Source organism: Trichechus manatus, unplaced genomic scaffold (assembly GCF_000243295.1).
Source record: "Trichechus manatus latirostris isolate Lorelei unplaced genomic scaffold, TriManLat1.0 scaffold00156, whole genome shotgun sequence".
Lineage (NCBI taxonomy): Eukaryota > Metazoa > Chordata > Mammalia > Sirenia > Trichechidae > Trichechus > Trichechus manatus.
In genome coordinates, this window is record NW_004444092.1 from 1,920,542 (window position 1) to 1,941,626 (window position 21,085).

Below are 21,085 nucleotides of genomic sequence, written 5' to 3' on the forward strand. Positions count from 1 at the left end.
AAAGGATCTTCATAATGACTTTCATAGCTAGTAGACTAATTCTTGTTCTCGTGAAAAAGAACTCAATGTATCAGAAAACACTTCAATACCATCAATTTATTTCAGCAGAAATGAGAATAAATTGAGGTGTTTGTCAGTTTCTTTAAATACACAGAGCAAAGAAAGGTAGCACTAAAATGTTAAACTATTTTTATAAACTTTAGAGATAAAAATCTAATTTACTCCCTCATTCACCAGATGATAATCTGTGCCCAAAGAAAGGTAGCACTAAAATGTTAAACTATTTTTATAAACTTTAGAGATAAAAATCTAATTTACTCCCTCATTCACCAGATGATGAATCTGTGCCCCAGTGAAGTTACCAGAACCGCATAAGGTGAGAAAGAAAATAAGAAACAGAGTTTCCATTTTTTCCTTCTAAATGCAATCTCCACATAATGAATGTCATGAAATGCCTAGAAGCCAAAATGCTCTTTGCAAAACAATATGAAATACTGGTATATTAAACTCTATCACACAAACTATAATTTTAGATTGTACTTTCATTATATAAAATGTATAACAAAATTATACATTTAGTGGTTATTCTAAGTTTAAATTGCTATTAATGTTCAATTTATTTTAATTTACATGCTATAATATAGAATACAATATCATGACTAAGACGACAAGTGTCCAAAGAACAAAACAGCTACAGGAGTAAATATGATTGGCTGTTTGCAAGTTTTTCCTTCAATAACCATTTGCTCCTTATTCTTACATTTTATCTGCCTCATACTTGCCTGTAAAATTAGTGTCAGCTCCCTCTAGGATTTAAGGAAAATTTCAGAGAGAAAAACCTGAAATTCCATCCACTTGCTTTTTCCTACAAACTGTGAAAAGACCCCTATTATTCAATGTTGGCGGCATAATACCTCTGCCCAGTTCCAGGAAGAGGCACGTGGAGCACAACTTGAGAAATACAGGTTTGTACCACGCTGAGCTCTACATGCTTCAAGGTCCTGTAACCTTGGAGACGTAGAAGGAGCTGAAAGAAACTGCACTCCTTTAGGGAATGGAAAACGTTAAAATATACCTGAATTGATAATAATAAAATATATCTGGATACATTAGCATATTTTTTATAACAGGTATAAATCATAATTGAATTTCTGTGAGGGTAAATTTAAATTTAAATAAAATGATGCCCACAGGCTAGAAAGACATTTAGATTTTACTGTGAAGGAAATGCTTTTACTATGATTTGTTCACACTTTATTTTAGCTTTTTATATAAGGTAGCCTCTACTCAATATTTAGGAAACCCTGGTGGCGCAGTGGTTTAAGCACTTGGCTGCTAATCAAGAGGTCAGCAGTTCAAACTCACCAGCCGCTCTAAGGGAGAAAGACGTTGCAGTCTGCTTCCGTAAAGAATATAGCCTTGGAAACCCTGAGGGCAGTTCTACCCTGTCCTATAAGGTCGCTATGAGTCAGAATCGACAATGCAATGGTTTTTGTTTGGTTTTTGGCTATCCAATATTTACCTTCCTTTCTCTTCAGCAAACAGAAGAATTTATATACTTTAAAGTATTCTGAATAAACAACTATCAAACAGAAATATTTACATATGAGGTTATTTAGAATTATCCCTAAAATCTCCTTACAGCCCTAAAAATTGTATGTTGCATCCTCCCCACCTTTTAGTAGCAAAGTGTTCTAAGTTGTAGCTCTAATACAAAATTAAACATTTAAAAATATTAATAAAGTTTTTATCACTATCTTTAAAAACTTCTTTAAAATCTGACATACTGAACATGATTAATGTACAATTCAAGTAAAAACATAATATATATTTAGTTTTAAACTTTAAAAAGTGGTAACAGCTATAAATTTAGAATGATCAAGGGAAACATTTCATTTTTTCTCCCAAATTTCCATGTTTAAATAAAGGATTATGATTTTATTTATTGATTTCAGTATTTTTTGAAACGGTACGTTTTTAAATATGCAACACATAAAGATATGTGAGTCAAATCGGTGACTAACATCTTGCTAGTTTAAGACTACATTATCTTGAGCAGGATTGCTGACTTAATAAAATAGCTGGTCCAGATTAGTACTGCTTAACATCAGTAATCCATTCCTGAAAATCAGATGTTGTTTGCGAAAATGCAACCAGGAACCTACTTCCCATTACTTTAAATGAGAAAAATTACAGTGTGTTACACATCAATCCAAAACCATCAACCAATTTCCTAATTAAAACACAGTATGCTGTTGTTGTGGTTGTTAGCTGCCGTCAAGTCAGCCCCTGACTCATGGCAACCTCATGTGTTAGAGAGCAGAACCATTCCATAGGGTCTTCTTGGCTGTAACTTTTACCAAAGCAGAACACCAGGACTTTCTTCCACAGAGCTGCTAGGTGGGTTTGAAATGCCAACCCTTCAGTTAGCAGACAACTCCAAACCAACTGTGCCACCCAGGCTCCACAAAACACATTACAATGCTTACGTATAAGTAATCAATTATTATGTTACTATCTTAAACTTGCTTCCTGATCATCACTGAATATGATTGTTCATAAGCATAATTTAAGGACAGATGACATAGTTAAAGATTTATTTTCACTGGGAAATATTTTCATTGGAAAAATGCCTTAATAGAAGACATTAACAAACTTTCTAACCAAATATGAAATGATTTTAGAAGTGATTCCAAAACCGGTTAACAAGATACGGATTGCGGATCTACTTCATATAGAAGTCATTGAGCTTACGATTATGGCAGAAACATAACAGATGAGATGTCCTTAAGGAGGTTACACTGTAAGTGGCAAGACATAGAAAAATAAAAGTTTAAATAACATCACAAAATAATGTAGGAGCTTCTACAAGGTATTATGTGATTAAAAAGCAAATAAATGACATCAGAAAACCTACACTGTCAGTTCAAAGAAAGCTATGCATAGACTCAAAAGGCCTAGAGGCAGACAGAGTTTCGTCTGGGATCTGAAGACTGAGCAGAATGTAGACAAAACAGAAACAGCCCCAGCACTCTGCTGGGCTGAGGCCCCGTGAGCAGAAAAACACTCTGTATTGGAATACTGAGAGTTCAGTGCAAAGGCAAACAAGAGCAATTTATCATTACTAATTATAATTTATAGAGTCGCTATGAGTCAGAATTGACTCAATGGCAGTGGGCTGCTTTCTTTTATATAACAAGTAAAAAAGTTTCCCAATCACAGTTTGGGATGTGTACATCTCCATTGTCATGTGCCTATTTTGGTGTTAATGGTTAAGCACTTGGCTGCTAATCGAAAGGTTGGCAATTCGAACCCACCCAGCATTTTCAAGGGAGAAAGTCCTGGTGATCTTCCATAAAGATTACTGCCAAGAAAACCCTATGGGGCAGTTCTACTCTGTCACATGGAGTTGCTGTGAGTTGAAATCAACTCGACAGTACCTAACAACAACAATTTTTATTTGGCTGCTCAAAAGTCATCCCATTTTCTGATGCCAAACTAGTAAGAACAACCAATGAGATCTATCCCGCCTCTGAAAAATGACAATTCACCTTTTACCCTTTAAGAATCTGATGAGAAGCAGAGACTCCTCACTCCAGAAAAATGCATATGCAAAACTTCACATATAATTTCAGGAGGTTTATAAACCACTCCACCCAGCCCCCTAAACTCATCATGAGCTAAGAACTCCTAACATGGCGATAGCAACAGGGACAACTGCTGGTTATCAGAGTTACGGACTCCTTCAAGCAATTCATCAACAAACTATTTTAAGGGCTGCTGTTTTCCTTTGGTGCCGCCAAGCGTATTTTCGGCTGGTGCATCAGGAAATGAGGGGTGCCAGAAATAAAAATAAGTTGTTCCACAAGTTTAGAGTTGAGCTATTTGATTTAGAATACTGAAAATTTTCAGAACAATGACTCCTTTAAGTCACTGGAAGTATAATGCAAGGTTTTAGTATAATATACTTAATACTTACTAAGACTATTACTAGTGCATATATATGATGCCACAAAAGAATACTCTTTTTGACGGAAACACCAGTTGTAGGAAATGAATCAGCTTCAAATTTAACTGATAAACAGGGTGTGGTAGCAACTCGCAATTCTTTAGTTACGTTCCACTAGTTAATGCACAAATACTTCAGCTTTTAGTGGATGCTAATGGGCTTTCTGGTAGACTGACCGTACAAGCACACGGTGGCCTTCTAGTCTTAGATCAGGGATGGCCTACAGGTGGCATTGTTAGGGCGCTTCCCCATTTCTTTGCCTGCAATATATATCATTAATGATGACAACATTCTTTCCAGCTGAGCCTACAAACTGTCTCAGAATCCTTCTAAGCATTTCACAGGGCCTCTGCCAAACTAATCAGAATTAGCAAGTGAATTAAAATGTCTTTGTACTCACTTTTCTCAGTGAAGAAGTCTGTGTATAGTGCCCTCTTGCTTCATCTCCTCAATGTAATGAGGAAACCATGATACTATTAACATTTCGTATGTGAGGAAAACAAGGCTGAAATAATAAGTGGCTTGCTCAAAATCACACAGCAAGGAAATGAATGATTTCCAGTTCAGTACCTATATTAGTAAGGGTTTGATTCATCTGAAAGTGACAAAGTAGTGGCTCAAACAGAATGGAAGTTTATCCCAGTCTCATATAAAGGAAATTCAAAGGAAAGCATTATAGGGCTGGTATGGCAGCTCCACAGTCAAGGGTCCAGGCTCTTCCCAGCTTACTTTTCTGCTATCCTCACAGTATGCCCTCATCCTCATGGTCTAAAATGGTGGCTATAACTCTACCAAATTATCATATCCAAATTCCAGGATGAGGAAGGTGGTGAAGAGAGGAGGGGAAGGCACACACTATCTGTGTTTCTAAATTGCTAGAAGCTTCAACACGTTTCTTCTATCCCACACAAAATTGCTATTACTAACTGCAAAGTGGCCACACGTCAAGGCAAAAATGTTACTACTAAAAAAGGAGGAGGAAGAGAATATCAAACGCAATTTCTGCCCCTATTATCATGCTGAAGCTAAAGGATCTGGAAACGGTTAAACTTAATGTGTCTGACAGCACAACATGCAGCCTGATGGTCTGGGGAAGTTTATTAGTCTTCTGTTGTTGTTTTTCCGGCTTATCATGTCAACCTAGTATACCCGCATACTTTATGAATGATGCATTCAGGACATGATGCCACAATTAGTTTTTTTATTAAAAATAATTTTTGATCTTGATGAAACTATAAAATTACTTCCATTTTAAAAATAGTTAATACATTTCTGACTAAAATTTAAAAAACAAAAACACTACTTCACTGCTTTTAAAGGGTCTCATAGCTCCATGTTGCCAATGGGATAAAATTCTAACATCTCAAAATGGCACACAAGGCCCTTCACAAACCACCTTTCTAGACTCATTTCTGGTCACTGGCCTCGATACACCCTCTCTAGTCAGCCAAGGACAACTTTTACTGGCCCTAAACATGCCTGATTTTTACTCTGCATGTCTTTACACAGTCTGTCCCACCATCTACAAAGGTTGTGTTCTCCCCACAACCTCTTATAAAATAATTATTCCAGTGATTCTCAAACATCAATGTGCATAAAATTTACTGCATTGCTTGTTCACAATGCTGATTCTCAGATTAGTGCTCCACACCTGTTTCATGAGATGTGAGCTGGCCCAGTAATCTGCAGCATCCTTAACAAGCAGCAGAGAACCTGGGACAGTGAAGGTGCTCAAGAATGTTCACTTAATGCTTACTGCAATAAGAAGAGGATAAAGCACACTAATGTAAGATGTTTTTCTTCTGGATTAGTTTATTGGATAACGTTATTGTGTAACACCATTACTCTATCATGATATAATGAAAGGAAGCAAACAATTTTTTTAGGAATTCACATTCGCAGAGGTTAATATGTAACCTCAATAACAATACTTCCCTCCATAATATGCTTTGTTTCCATTCAATGGGAAAAAACAGATTTTGAATAAGACACCACTTAAACATAAAAGAATACTGTAGTATTATGAAGATCACCAGAAAGACAACATTTAGGTCTTCCAAGCCTATCTGAAATACTAGTACCAAACAAACAAACCCATTGCTGTCAAGTTGATTTCGACTCACAGCAATCCCATGTGTTACAGAGTAGAACTGCTCCATAGGGTTTTCTTTGCTGTAATCTTTATGGAAGCAGACCACCAGGCCTTTCTTCCATGGTGCTGCTGGGGAGGATCCAACCATCAACCTTTAGGTTAGTAGTCTGGAGCAAACCACTTGTGCTATCCAGTTACAGAGTACAATTATACTATACGTTTTACTTATGAGTCAGACTCAACGTGATGGCAATGGGTTTGGTTTGGTTTGGGGTACATTTTACTTAGATTTTCATCCTCATTTATTTACTTCCCCAACAGAATCAAATAAAATTAAACTTCAAGTAAAATATATAATATAAAAGCTACTCATCACAATTTTTAAGCTAAATAGTGTCAGATGTGGAAGTTACAGCATTGTAAGAGTCTTTAATGAAATACTAGGGGAAACTCTGTCTCCTTATTATGGTGTGCATACTTAAAATTTTTTCCTTACTCATACTGTACAGAACCAGTGCCCTCAAGGAACAAGTACCACAATAAACCAGATTACTACCCTCAAATAACTACAGTAGAAAGATGACTGCCTGAAGGCTGTAGTCCAAACAAAAAAAAAGTACCTCAGATGATACTTTTAAAAGTTTACAAGTGTTAAACTGTCAGATAATTTTACCTGAAGTCAATCTAGATGTACCATGGCTAAAGACAAAAAGAGTCATAGGCCTCTTGGAATTCACATTTGTACAATTAATTTAACAAAATGCTTCCCAATTGCTCCCCGGATTTTAAAAAACATTTAAGATTCTAAATATATTACTTTTAGAAACATTTCATTTCTAAGAATTTTGAAGCTTTCTACTTTTTATCAACTTAGTGTTTTCGTGAAAGCGTGTTTACCCAGAAATTTGTGGTTTTATTTTTTTTGTTTATGGCTTAACTAAAGTAGAAGAGAAACTGTAACTCTATTTTTAATGAGGTCGTCTTCACAGTATCTTAACACATTATCCGGTGGTGTACAATTACTAAATTATAGTGAATTGCAGTGGTCCTCGGCTCTGGATGCATGTTAGAATCATCTGGAAACACTGAAAAAAATACCAACGTCCGGGCCAAACCTCAGGCCCGTTTAATCAGAATCTAGGGATGGCGCCCCAGCACCACTATTTTTTCAAAGTTTCTCCTAATGCACAGAAGAGTTAGAACCCTGGAGTTAAGGAGACAGAATCTCTAATTTACATATGAGACAATTTGGTCCACTGAGCCCCAGATTAATTGAGCCCGTAATTAATGGTGTGAAACAGAGGGCTCTGGTTCTGCCCCTTAGCACCTCTCCCCAGCACTACACGAATCCTTCTCACTCCACACATTCCAGAGGATAAGGGAGGGTGGTACACGCCACACAGGACTGTCTTACCTGAACACTGTCATTTCCAGGAAACTGAAGTGCTGCTACATTAATGGGTGAACCAGAATAAGCTACCAATGAAGGTGAAAATTCTGTTAACTCTATCCATTAAACATACAACTCCACATTTCTTATGGGAAAATAAATAACTGCATAAATGAAGCCAGTTGAAAAATCCTGGCACACTTGCTTTAAATTTGAAAGGTCAAGAGTAAAAGCACAAAGAATTGCTAAGTAAATTAAATGTAATTTGAATTTTTCTGGATCTCACAATACACGGGCAAAAAGATATTAACAGGGTAAACTGCTTTTTGAATCCACAAACACTCTTATTTTTTAAAAGATTTGGTACACTTCTATTGTAGGAACGGGGAGTAAAAATAGGAAGCTCATGCTGAAGACCTATTTAGTTCTTGTCGTCATTGTTTTAATTAAAGCCCTCAACCTCAGGCAGAATCGAAGTGACTTATTGCTCCTCATTCCTTGGACTGTGAATTTTGGCTGTACACAGCTAAGTTTCCACTCCTAAGTAAAGGAAAGAAGACGGAGATGAAAGGCTTACCTAAAAGTCCCATATAAAAATACAAGAGTTTATACATGGTTTGATTGATTCCCAGAATGAGGAATTCAGTAGGAGATAATCTTTAAAATAACCGACCACTTTTCAAAATCTTATTTATTATTTACACCAGAAAACAGAAGTTGAGACTAAATTGAGTATTTCAACATCAATACTCAAAAGATGAAATCCAAGCTGCTTGAATCACTAAACTCTGATTCCAAATTCAATGTGTTTTATAAAATAATTAAGTTAATGGAAACAAGACGTTCTTGCGCCCTACTTTAAGCAGCACCTGCATATTCTGAAAAACATGATGCTTTTCAGTTGTACTGTATCCCAATTCCTTTATGTAATCTCTGTAATAGTGCTTCCCCAATTTCATTCTGTCTGCTCCAAACATACATTCAATATCTGGCAACAATGTTAATGAGCACGGAGTAACAGTAAACTAAATTATTCCTTTCATTTACATCCTATGGTCTTTTCTTTGTTGGTATTTTTCCTTCTTTCTGCTATAAAATAATAAGCTAATTCATGCCTTTCTCTTAGTTTTGGAAGGAATTATAAGCCAAGATGGAGGCAATAGAGGCCCTTTTTCCTAATTTAAAATAACTATGAGGTTGCACACTACAGTAGTAAATTTGTAATCAATTTAAGAATAATGTCTTAAATGTACAATTAAACATGTCATAACAGAAGAGAACCCTGGTAATTACCATGCTTGCTGGGTTTTTAAACAGTAGTATAAGACCAAGAAAAATCGCCACCCAGTGATGCAAATGAAAACTGCAATTTGTTTTTGTGTAAAATCAGTGCCCTGGAGGATTACTTCAACTTCATTACTGAATGAAGGAACAGTTATTACCTGCTTATGTGAATAGGAACCGGTTACAAGGGAAAGGATGTTTTTCTACTAGGTCTTTTTTTTTTTTTAAACCTTATTCTTATTCAGCACACCAGACATGTTACAAAGGCTAAAAGCTTTGGAAACCTTAACGGGGAAAGGCTTTCCATTCAAATGTGAGCTAATTGTATATGAACAGTCCAGATATTCCCACTGTCAACAGAAGTGCCTAGGCTCTGCCTGGAACCTGAAGTCCAACTACTGGTATGTTCACTTCATCAAGTTACCCATGCCATCTAATAATTCTGACCTAAAATCTATTTGTGTTAAGTAGGAAAGCTTGCCTTAGGGAAAAGGTATTCTCAAGTGGAAAAAAATAGGTTATTTATACTGTGTACAACATAATTAAATCTGATCTTTTTAGAAACAGGTTATAAAGGCCACATAAGGTGATAATCGAGAGTCCATATTGATGTTGTTGTTGTTACAAATATAATCGTGTTTCTAAACCTTTATTTAGTTGTATCCATAAGAAATCAATATTGGTGTTGTGTGCCGTCGAGTCAATTCCAACTCCTAGCAATCCTATAGGACAGAGTAGAACTGCCCCACTGGATTTCCTAGGCTGTAAATCTTTCTGGGAGCAGATCGCCAGGTCTCTTCTCCCATGGAGCAGATGGTGGGTTTGAACAACCAACATTTTTGTTAGCAGCCGAGCACTTAACCATTGTACCATCAGGGTTCCTTAGGTAAGTACCAAAAAAAAAAAAAAAAAAAATTGTATATGCCTCTAATGTACCTATTGTACATGAGGACAAAAAAAAAATTATGTGGGATCTACGCTAACCAAAATACATGTGCGCAAGTATGGGGCCATGTTAATAAAGGCATTAAAATCATTTCATATCTACCATCTGACCTATTTGACATTTTCCAAATGGGACTAAAGTAGATAAACGACATCTACATTCCGGGACTAAAGTATATATATAAGTACGTATAGAATCAAATGATAAAAAGAGCTCTTAACAAATCAGCAAAAAAAGAAAAAAGAGATTAACATTTTATTTTTAAAGATAATTAGCTACATCCCTGAGAATCTGTCAAGACCTTTCTTCGTCGAGTCGGTTAAGTCCTTAACTGTTTAAGCATTTTTTTACTAACTAAACAATGTATACCATCTTCCAATCTTAACTTCATCAAGGAGACTGCAGTTTTCAGCAGTATTTTTAAATATTTTCGTAAACAGTGAAAAGTTTAGGCTATCCCCATAATTTCTTAAGACTAATGCAGCAACCAACTCTTTTATCAAATTACACAGCACCTTCTCTTTTAAACAATAAAAACCAAAAAAACCAAACCCACTGCTGTTGAGTCAATTCCAACTCATGGTGACCCTGTAGGACAGAGCAGAATTGCCCCATTGGGCTTCCAAGGCTGTGATCTTTAAAGAAGCAGACTGCCGCATCTTTCTCCCTCGGAGTGGCTGGTGGCTTAGAACTGCCGACCTTTCGGTGGGGAGCTCAGCAGCTGAGCTCTTTAATCACTACGCCACCAGGGCTCCTTTTTTAATTGATAAAGAACACAATTTAAATTAGAAAAAAAATAAAAGAGCCTGAAATATCACTAATATCTTAGAATTAAAACTGATGATATGAAATTAAAAAAAAAAAATGGACAGCTTCATGGTGAAGCAGATAGGCTCTGAAATCTGGCTACCCAGGCTAATTCCAGATTGGCTATATGTTAGCAGGGGAGCTTACGAATGTTTGTTAATGGGGATATAATACCACCACCTCACTCAGAGGGTTGTTCTAATGATCCTCATTTTATAGGCGAGCTAACTGACATACAGGGAGGTTAAGTAACTTGCCCACAGTGCAAAAGCTAGTAGGTTGTGGAGCCAGGAAGCAAACCCAAGCAGTCTGGCTCCAGAGACAGCACTCTTAATCTGCACTTTACTGCGGGACTTCAAAGGTACTTCTTAGGAAGATGGAAGACAAGAGGGATGAAAAGGCACAGAGGAAAGAGGAAATGAGAGCCAGGAGATGATGCTGACTGACATCATCAACACTTTAGCCAAGTTACTAAGCACACAACACTAGGTGTGCATGGATTTTCATAAAAAATGGTGAAAGGGTGGACCTTGGCACCCGGAGAGAAATGGAGCTATATAGAAACAAGCATCAGCAGATGGACGAGCTAAGAGACAAGGAGGCCTCAGCCAACATTTGGGGGGCTTGTCTTGGATCATTTGAATGAGGGTGTAGCACCAGCTGCACTTCATATTAAATCACCATCCTGGAACATGATGGAAGGGATTCCTCATCGTAACTGCCCAACTGCTGGACACATGGTGCAGGAGACAGCACTGACGCCGCTCATTCCAGAATGGTCCTGGGAAAACTTCAAAATACGGCATGTCAGCCTTTAGGAAAATACACTGTTAGGACTTACATATATTAGATGGAGCAGCTGGTGCATGAGAGCATATTAGAATAATTAAGTCCTGGAAATTCCCTCACGAAATAACAAGTTTGGAAGTTTGTGTGTCTTCTCAGGTTAAGTTAAACTTCCTAAACTGGAGTATTTCCTGGAAGAAAAATGGAGGTCACAGCAGACAAGCTTTACCTGTTGGGTCAGAAAGCCCTAAAAACTATGCCCCTATTGGACTACCTATGGGACAGGAACTAGAACCTCTTGTCGCAGCTACATGCTACCTAAAATTAGAGGAGATCTGAGAACAAGCAGTACCAGGGGCCATTTCCTTTGTGGCTAAGACCTGTCTCTAAAATGTTGCAAGGTGGCATCCCACAGCAGTAGAGAGGTGAAGAAGATAAATAAAAAGTTTCGAGGTCCAGTATGAGAAATTATGTGGGCTCTCAAGATGCCAGTGCACACACCCAACTCACAAAATTTAAGTGGTTATTTGATAACAAGAAGAAGAATGTCCATTTCTGAACATGGAACAATAGAAGAGCACAAAGTCCTGTGCTTATGTGTTAAGACCACAGAGGTGTTTTAAAATAAAGAATGTAAAACAAAGTTTGGAAACTCAGGCTTTATTGCAATGAATTTCTCAAAGAAAAATTTGTAGTGAAAGTCCTGAGGAAGGAGAAACTTCACAGGAGACCTGAGGCACCCCTAAAGTATTTCTGTCAGCGAGGCTAATCCAGGAGGTGAGAGGGAAGCAACACTGGCAGCCCTCAGGGAACAAAATTTTAGGCTTCCAGAGCCAGTTCTGACATGGAAACCAAAGCACAAATTCCTGACACAGTAAAAAGGGTCAGAGAAACAGTCGTGTCCACAGCATCCCACCTCATCCCGAAAAACCTACTGGCCCTGGTCAAAGACTGTGTAGGGAGCCTGGTCAGAAAGAAAACTGACCACCCTAGCTACTGCCCCGTCCCAGGCCTTATGAAGCAAATTCAGAAAAAACACAAGATTGCCAGAACTTGGCTGTAGAAAAGATGGGACATTCTATGGTAAATGTTAGTCATGCGAAAAACTCTATTCTGGTCTCCCAGAGAAATGAAAGAAAGCCAAAGAGGTAAAACCCCTAGTGGTTTTAAGAAACCACATCCTAAAAAGAAGGGGTGAAGCAGCGACTCACCAAACCATACTTCTCAATGTACGGGAGTCAGAGGCATTGGGTAAGCCTCTGCTCGGAGAGGCAAGAAAGAGTGACAAAATTCAGGATCACCCTTAAATCCCAATGGAGCCATTCTCTCCCTCCCAAGGCATACAGAGCATTTGCCAACGTAACAGGGCCCCAGTCTGACTGGGCCAAGAAAAAGGAAGTAAGAGGTAGGAAACAATTACCTGGAAAGGCAGAAACCTGGGAAATATTCCCAGAGAGAAATTCCTATGAGTTACCTCAAATCCTCTCAGAGAAGGGATGGCACAGGGAAAGGATGAGTGCCACAGGAACACTGGGTTTTATCTTCTCCTCACCATATCCAGGGAAAGAACTTCTGGGATGAACTATACAAAGACTGCAAATCTCTTCCTCAGGGAAAAGATACAATGACATGGACAAATTTCATTTTTCAGAATTCCCCTTGGGAAGAGGACTGTATTTAGCCAAAAAAAAAAAAAAAAAAAATTAAGTCACTAAATTTTTTTATAATTAACAGGCATTAATTTCATAAGAGAAAATAAGCTAGTCAAACATATCAGAGACATTATTTAACACATTTAGATTTAACAGTGTACTTAATTAACCAAGTATTTTCTAGATGCCTAATTCAATTTCAGATGCTAATTTAAGAAGATTTGTGCTATTTATAAAACAGAACTTGAACTTCTCAAGAATTCTTCAAGACTTTTGGTTTTCCATAGTTACAAAGAATCATGAGTTTATCAGTTGGAAAAAACAGGGTGATTCTGCAAATTTAATTTGGAGTACACAGCCAAACCAAGATATAAAAAGAGCCTGACTTGACAACAATATTCTAAGTGATCGATGACCTTTATCTTTATAGATTTTTCTTTTTCTAATTTTACATAAAAACCAATTCTGAAATCAGTAAGAAATAATTTAAAAATCAATCATATAATTGTCAAGTAATTTTTTAAAGGAAAAATAATTCATCTAATTATGATTTTGTTTCTTAAAAACACTCACCTAAAAAGACAAATCCATCTGCTTCTCTCTCTGGTACGGAGGGCTTTTTAGATTCTGGAGGCTTTCTGAAGAAGTGAAACATTGCCGTTGCTGCTGCTGCTGCTGTTTATATCTGAAACAGAAACACTATGTAATGTCAAGTTCAGATGAAACTGTAACAATCTTACTCTTCTTAGCAAAAAGTCAAACATAATGATATCCCTGGGTGGTGCAAATGGTTAAATGTTGGACTACCAGTCAAAAGGTTGGTAGTTCAAACTCACCCTGAGGCACCTCAGCAGTAAGCCCTAGTAAACTGCTTTTGAAAGGTTACAGCCTTGAAAATCCTATACAGTGCCGTTCTTCTCTACACATATGGGGTCGCCATGAGTCAAAATCGACAACAGTTAACAAAGGCAAACCCAGAAATTCCCAACAAAAGATAATGCTCCCATAAGTATGAGGTGAATGGCACCGAGAGCCTAGGTTTCTGCTTCTTCAAAATTGGAGTTATGCCACCAAAACCAAAAAACGAAACCTGTTGCCGTCAAGTCGATTCCAACTTATAGTGACCCTAGAGAACAGAGCAGAACTTCCCCATAGGGTTTCCAAGGCTGTAAATCTTTACAGAAGCAGACAGCCACATCCTTCTTCCACGGCGTGGCTGGTGGGTTCAAACCACCAAGTTTTCAGTTAGCAGCCACCAGGGCTCTAACTGTGCCACCAGGGCTCCTGTCATGCCACCAGTTCCATCTGTTTCAAGGGTAACTGAGAGATTCAAATTAAGGTGCATAAACTTCCAGTTTATAATCTTGTATGAAGTCAACAATACAACCTCTCAATTTCTGCAGATTTAAAAAATAACCCAAGAAATCACTACAGGTAAAACTAAAATCAACATAGAAACTTATAAACTGGAAGGATATCCACTAATTATAAATCAAACACTGGTTTGAGGAAAGAAATTTTTTAAAATCCTTCCAGGATTCTTGCCATACCATCACTAGCCTAAGCCTCAAAAAACTGAAGCCACCTGAAAAAAAAGGAAGACACTTCAAACATCCTCTACTGCTGGTGGCCTCATTCAGACTGTACCCATTATAAAATGGCAGCCAACCTTAAAGTTCCATCAGTGCAGATCTTTGTGTTGGTGAGATTATTGTGTCCCTCACTACCCAGCACAAACACCCTCTCACTGTACATTCAGGCGGGGCAACAACTCCTAGAAAAGAGGTGAGAAGAACGTTGAAAAGTGCTTGCAAGGACACACTACATTCTTAGAACAGTCCCTTAGAAACAATGCAATGTAAGAGACAGCAAAGAAAGGAAAAGAATCTGGTTGCAGCAATTGCTTCAAATTTAGTTTTCATGTGTTCCACCAGTATCAGAAAAATCAGGCAGGGAGGCTAGGTAAAGATTTAATCGGAGCAAAAGTCTTCTATTGTTGTTGTTAGGTGCCATCGAGTCGGTTCTGACTGATAGCGACCTTATGTACAACAGAATGAAACACTGCCCAGTCCTGTGCCATCCTCGCAATTGTTGCTATGTTTAAACCCATTGTTGCAGTCACTGTGTCAGTCCACCTTGTTGAGGGTCTTCTTCTTTTTTGCTGACCCTCTACTTTACCAAGCATGATATCCTCCTCCAAAGACTGGTCGCTCCTGATTACATGTCCAAAGTACATAAGATGAAGTCTCGCCATCCATGCTTCTAAGGAGCATTCTGGCTGTACTTCTTCCAAGTCAGATTCGTTCGGTCTTCTGGCAGTCCATGGTACTCAATATTCTTCGGGATTTGAATAGGTCAATCTGCCTTCAGCTATAGATGTGAGAAGGGTATTAACCCCCAACATAAGTGGATGGTAAAAGGAGCCTATTTGATGATAGATAACCTATCTGGCAAATCTCACTTTGAAAAAGAATAAAACATGGAGAGAAAAAAAATGTACACACAAGTCATATGAAAAATAAAATTTTTCAGTAAAGAAAAAGAAACAGTCTTTGTACTCCTCAGAAAAAAACTCACTGAATATAGTGATGAATCCAGAAGAAAAGGCTGAAAATAGTTTGGCATTCTCAACAGAGCACAAAAGGATATGCCTCTATGAAACTAGAGCAAAACAAGATGAGAGTAAAAAGGAAAAGGAAAAGATGAAAAGACAAAAAATTAGGTGAAAAAAGTAACTGGATGTGATAAAGAAAAACCCATGCAACGTATGTTTACTTCTGATCCCTCTCTAAACCTCACAAAAGTGACAGTAAAGGGATTACAAAACAGAAGACTTAAGCTCCCATGGACAAACAAAACAGGGAAGAAAATGACAAAAAAAATTGGAAACTAAAAAGCAGTGGAATTGTAACTAATTTAATCGTCCAGAAAAGGTAGTACTCTTAGCCTGTTACGAATGTACAGAAAGCAGGTAGAATCACACAAGAGAATGCTACAAAAGGTCAGGAAGTGGAGGCACCAGAAACCTCGTAAAGCAGGAGTCTATTGTTGTTGTTAGTTGCTGTACAGTTGGTTCCATCTTATGTATAACAGAACAAAATACTGCCTGGTCCTGCACCATCTTTATGATCTTTGGTATGTTTTAGTTCAAAGTGGGAGTACAGGCGGGTCTAAAAAGAGGAGGCTTGGTTTAAAATATGTACAATATATAAAAGAAATAATAAGATCCCAAATCTCCTTTCCTACTTTACACAGTCAGTCACCTGCTCCTCCCAACCCAGGAGAAGCCTAGATGTTTACTTTCTGGAGATATGAAACAAGAGGAATGCCAGCCTTAGGAAGCCAGGAACATCTAAGGGCACAGATGCCAGACTGAAAATTAGGAGATGTAGTGAAAGTTTACAGGAGATGCAGAATGGTGATACATCCTCCCCTGGCCCTTTTCCTCCATTTCGCTCCTAGAACACCTCAAAACTATATCATTAACTTTGCCATGAGACCAGAAGAACTGGATGGTGCTCAGCTACTATTACTGAAGGTTTTGATCAAAGATTCTATAAAAAGAATCTTGATCAAAAGGGAGAAAATGTAGAACAGAATTTAAAATTGTCATGGAATCCAGATTTTCTGGCACCATAGAGGCTAGATGCACCCTTAAAACTGTTGCCCTGAGGTAATCTTTAAACCTTAAACAAAAACGTATCCCCTGAAGTCTTCTTTAAACCAAATAATAGTTTGCTTGACTAGTAAAGAAAGTCTGCCTTGAATTCTTTTAAGAACTATCTATATGGGATCGAAATGACATTAGCAACTCAAAAGATTAGACAGGAAACTTAGGGGGCAGTAAGTGTATTCTAATGTAGGAGGAACTACTCAGAAAAGGAGGTGAGAATGGCTGCACAACTTGAATGTAATCAATGTCACTGAACTGTACATGCAGAAATTGCTGAATTTGTGTATGTTCTGCTGTGTATGTTCTCAACAAAAAGTAAATTATTTTTTAACCATATGATTAATATTCTCAGAAATTTTTAAAAGAACGGTTGGAAATTGAGCATAAGAGAACTCCTTCTTTTAAACAACAAAAAAGTCAGAATATAAACTGTAGCAAATCTCTTAAAAGTTAAACAAAAGAAGAAACAAATAAAAACAGGAGAAAGAAGATAAGGGAATTAGAAGATCACTCCAAATGGTCTGATTCTGAATACTAAATTTGAGAAAGAGAAGTAATAGAAATTTAAATGGAGGAAACCATCAATAAGTCAAGAAAACATCTCAGAGTTAAAGTATATGCGTATCCAGATTGAAAAGGCCCACCGAAGATCCAGCACAATGGATTGAACAACACAAAACACTCCAAGGCACATGGTGAAAATGTATAACACTTGGGAATAATGAGAAGATCCTAAAGTCAAAAACACTTGAAGTGTATTGAACTTCTCAATAGCAACAATGGAAGCTAATGGAGTAATGTCTTCAAAATTATGAGAGAATTCTTTCTATTCCCAGCCAAACTATCAATTAGCATTAATCAAGGCATATTCAAATAAACTCTCAAAATATTTACTTCCCATGTACTCTTTCTCAAAAAGGTACTAGAGATGTATACCAACAAAATAATGGATAATCCAAGAGGGAAGACATGTGGTACAGGCAACTGGACAGCAAACAGAGGATAGAGATCAAGGGACTTCCCAAATGATGCGTGAAGGCAATATAGCTGTGCGACAGCCCTAGGGAGCAACCAGTCCATAATGGAGCCCGAGGAAAGAAGGATTATTGATAGCTCAAAGGTGGGGAGGGGAAAAATAGAATTGACAGATTATCTGAGAGAAGATGTATATTTTTGGTTGAAAGTTTAGAAATGAAAACACCAGGGTTTTTTTTTTTTTAATTCGATCAGCAAGACAAGGATGACCACTATTACTGCTACAATACACCAACATTCTGGAAGTTCTAGCCCAGTGATTTTTAACCTTTTTGGGGCACAGGTACCTTTGAAAAACTGATGAAAGTAAGAAACCATCTCCCTAAGAAAAAGCACAGTTATATGCTGTCAACTTCAAAGGATTTGCAATACTTAGAACAGAGTCTACTGACCCCTAGGTAAGAAACCCAGTTCTAGCCAATGCGAAAATTCAAGAAAAAAGTAAGAGGCATAAATAATGAAAAGGAGACAAAATTGATTTTATGAATAATGTGCCATTAAGCTGAAAACCTCAAGAAAAACAGCTGAAAAATGATTAACCTCAAAAAAAGTTTGGTAAGGTTACTGGTTACAACAAAAAGATATAAAAATCAAAAGCTTTCCTATATGTTAGCAATAACCATTTTGAAAATATAATGGTTTTAATTTAAAACATAATATTTATATTTTATTATATTTATTTTAAATATTATATTTGAAAATATAATTCCCTTTCTGAATAGCTACTGTGATAGTTACCAGTGTTGTTCACCAAATATTTCCTTTTCCACCTTCCAGGAATATGTGAATGCCATAGAGTTAGGTATGGGTACATGACATGCTTTGACCCATGAAATATGACATGTGACACTTCCATGAGGAAGCTTTTAAGAGCCAGTGTATGATTCACCCCACACTCTGTTTTCCTTTGCCACAGGAACAGGTAATATTCTAGAACCAGTAACGGACAGGTTAAGTATTGGTAAAAATTATGTGACCAGTACACAGCCGAGCTGGGATTTTAAACCAAGTTCTTTCAGCACCAAAACTAAATGCTTTTCAAGTTATGTGACTAGTAAACAGCAGAGCTGGCATCATAAACCAAGTTCTTTCAGCACCAACACTGAACACTTTTCATCAATAAAGCACCAGAGACAACGGGCCCTGAACACTCATTATGACATGCGTGTTAGACATTGTTTTATATAATACTTCTCAAAGTTACCCATTTGACTAATTCCAGTTCTGCCTTTGTCAATCCCTACTTTGCCAAGCCTTGATCACCTCTATGTTCTCAAGACATTTACTTATTTCACAACATCTATGTTCAAGATATTCACTTATTTTATAAACAATTAAGTGCTTAGGCCAGATACAATACTAAACAAACTACAATCCCCACCCACCATATTTCTGAGGCAATCCTTAGCAAATTTAAGAGTAATTTAAGAGCCCCATCCCCAAAGTGGAGGAGGCCTGTAATAGTCCCACTGCCCTGAGCCTAGTATATTTAAGCCCTAAGCACTCTCATGCTTCTGAGGTACATGGCCGTTATAATTGGGCTGCTTCTGCTTAGAGTTCCTGAGAATACTCTATTCTCATTTCCTTTATAATTTTTCAGTGTTTTTTAAGTTGTCTACAATGAGCAAATTTTACATTTATAAAAAGAAAAAATGACAAAATTTACTCCTAAAAAATTCTTAGCTAGCAGCATCACTCTTGGTTGGCTATGCTGGAATCCAACCCAGAATGACTTCTAATTCTCAAACACAGGCATCCTAGAGCTGCCTCGATATAGATGAGAGACGAAGAATTCACCTGACCAAGCCATAAACTGGGAAAAAGTATTCGCAAATTACATACCTGATAAAGGATGTGTTATAGACTGTACTGCATCCCCCAAAAATGTGTTAACTTTTGCTAGGCTATGATTCCTAGTACTGTGTGGTTGTCCACCATTTTGTCATCTGATGTGACTTTCCTATGTGTTGTAAATCCTACCTCTATAATGTTAATGAAGCAGGATTACAGGCAGTTATGTTAATGAGGCAGGACTCAATCTACAAGATTAGGCTGTATCTTGAGTGAACCTTTTTTGAGATATAAAAGACAGAATCGAACAGAGAGGAGAGGGACCTCATGCCACCAAGAATGAAGAACCAGGAAGAGAGCGCATCCTTTGGACCCCAGGGTCACTATGCTGAGAAGCTCCTAGACCAGGGGAAGACTGATGACAAGGATCTTCCTCCAGAGCCAACAGAGCAAGAAAGCCTCCCCTGGAGCTGGCTCCCTGATTTCAGACTTCTGGCCTTCTAAACTGTGAAAGAATAAATTTCCCTTTGTTAAAGCCATCCACTTGTGGTATTTCTGTTATAGCAGCAGTAGACAACTAAGACAGGCTATGTAGCCAGAATATATACAGAATTCTTAAAAGCAAATAATGAAGAAACAACTCAAAAACTAGGCAAAAGATCTGAACAGATACTTCACCGAAGAAGATATATGGATAGCAAAAAACCATATGAAAAGATGCTCAACATCATCAGTCAACAGGAAAACATCAATTAAAACCTCAATAAGATACCACTATATACGTATTAGAATTTTTAAAATCAAAAAGACTGACCATACCGAGTGTTGGCAAAGATGTGTAGCAACTGCAAAACTTGTATATTGCTAGTAGGAGTGTAAAATAGTACAAACACTTTGGACAACAGATTGGCAGTTTTTTTTTTAAAAGCATAAACATATAGCCATCACACGACCCAGCCCTTCTACTTCTAGATACTTACTCAAGTAAACTAAAAGCGTACGTCCACGCTTGTACACAAATATTCTTAACAGCTTTATGTGTAATAGTCAAAAACTGGAAACAACTTGATTGTCCAACAACAGGAGAACGAATAAACAAACTGTGGCATGTCTATAATACTATTCAGCAATAAAAAGGAACAAAGTACTGTTATATGCTACAACATGGATGAATCTCAAAAAAATTAAGATGAATGAAAGAATCTAGTAGGGTTCCACTGATATATATAAACTTCTAGAAAATGCAAACTAATGTACAGTGACATAAACAGATTAGAAATTGTTACCTGGGGAGGGAGAAAGTTGAGGGGGGAGAGGGAGGACAGAAGAAAGGAATTAAAAGGGGGAACAAGGAAACTTTTGGAGGTGATGGACATGTTCACTATCTTGATTTTGATGAAAGTTTGATGTAGACATATCAAAACTCATCAAATTGGGAAAAAAAAAAAAAAACCTTACCAAACTGTATACTTTCAATATGTGCAATTAATTGTATGTTGCCTATACCTCAACAAAGCTATTAAAATTCATTATTAGTATGATATTCTAGATGTCAGATAAAAGTTTTAGTTCACAATTATTTGGAAAATTGTCTTAAATCTCTTAAACCACTTTGTGCGT

The 21,085-nt window shown here is 37.3% G+C and overlaps 1 protein-coding gene across 10 annotated transcripts in view; it reads right to left on the reverse strand.

Moving 5' to 3' along the window:
- Positions 1–21,085, reverse strand: part of UMAD1 (UBAP1-MVB12-associated (UMA) domain containing 1) — a 221,536-nt gene that overhangs the window by 184,548 nt on the left and 15,903 nt on the right. For 6 of the 10 annotated variants that reach the window (XM_023740493.1, XM_012558310.2, XM_023740496.1 and 3 more), the window contains one exon: positions 13,540–13,651. In XM_023740493.1, the coding sequence (XP_023596261.1) occupies positions 13,540–13,621 (82 nt within the window). In that variant the 5' untranslated portion in view covers positions 13,622–13,651. Of the gene's footprint in view, positions 1–13,539; positions 13,652–13,802; positions 14,089–14,635; positions 15,044–21,085 lie in introns of those variants that run through there. The other 4 variants (XM_023740491.1, XM_023740489.1, XM_023740490.1 and 1 more) reach the window with 3 other exon arrangements.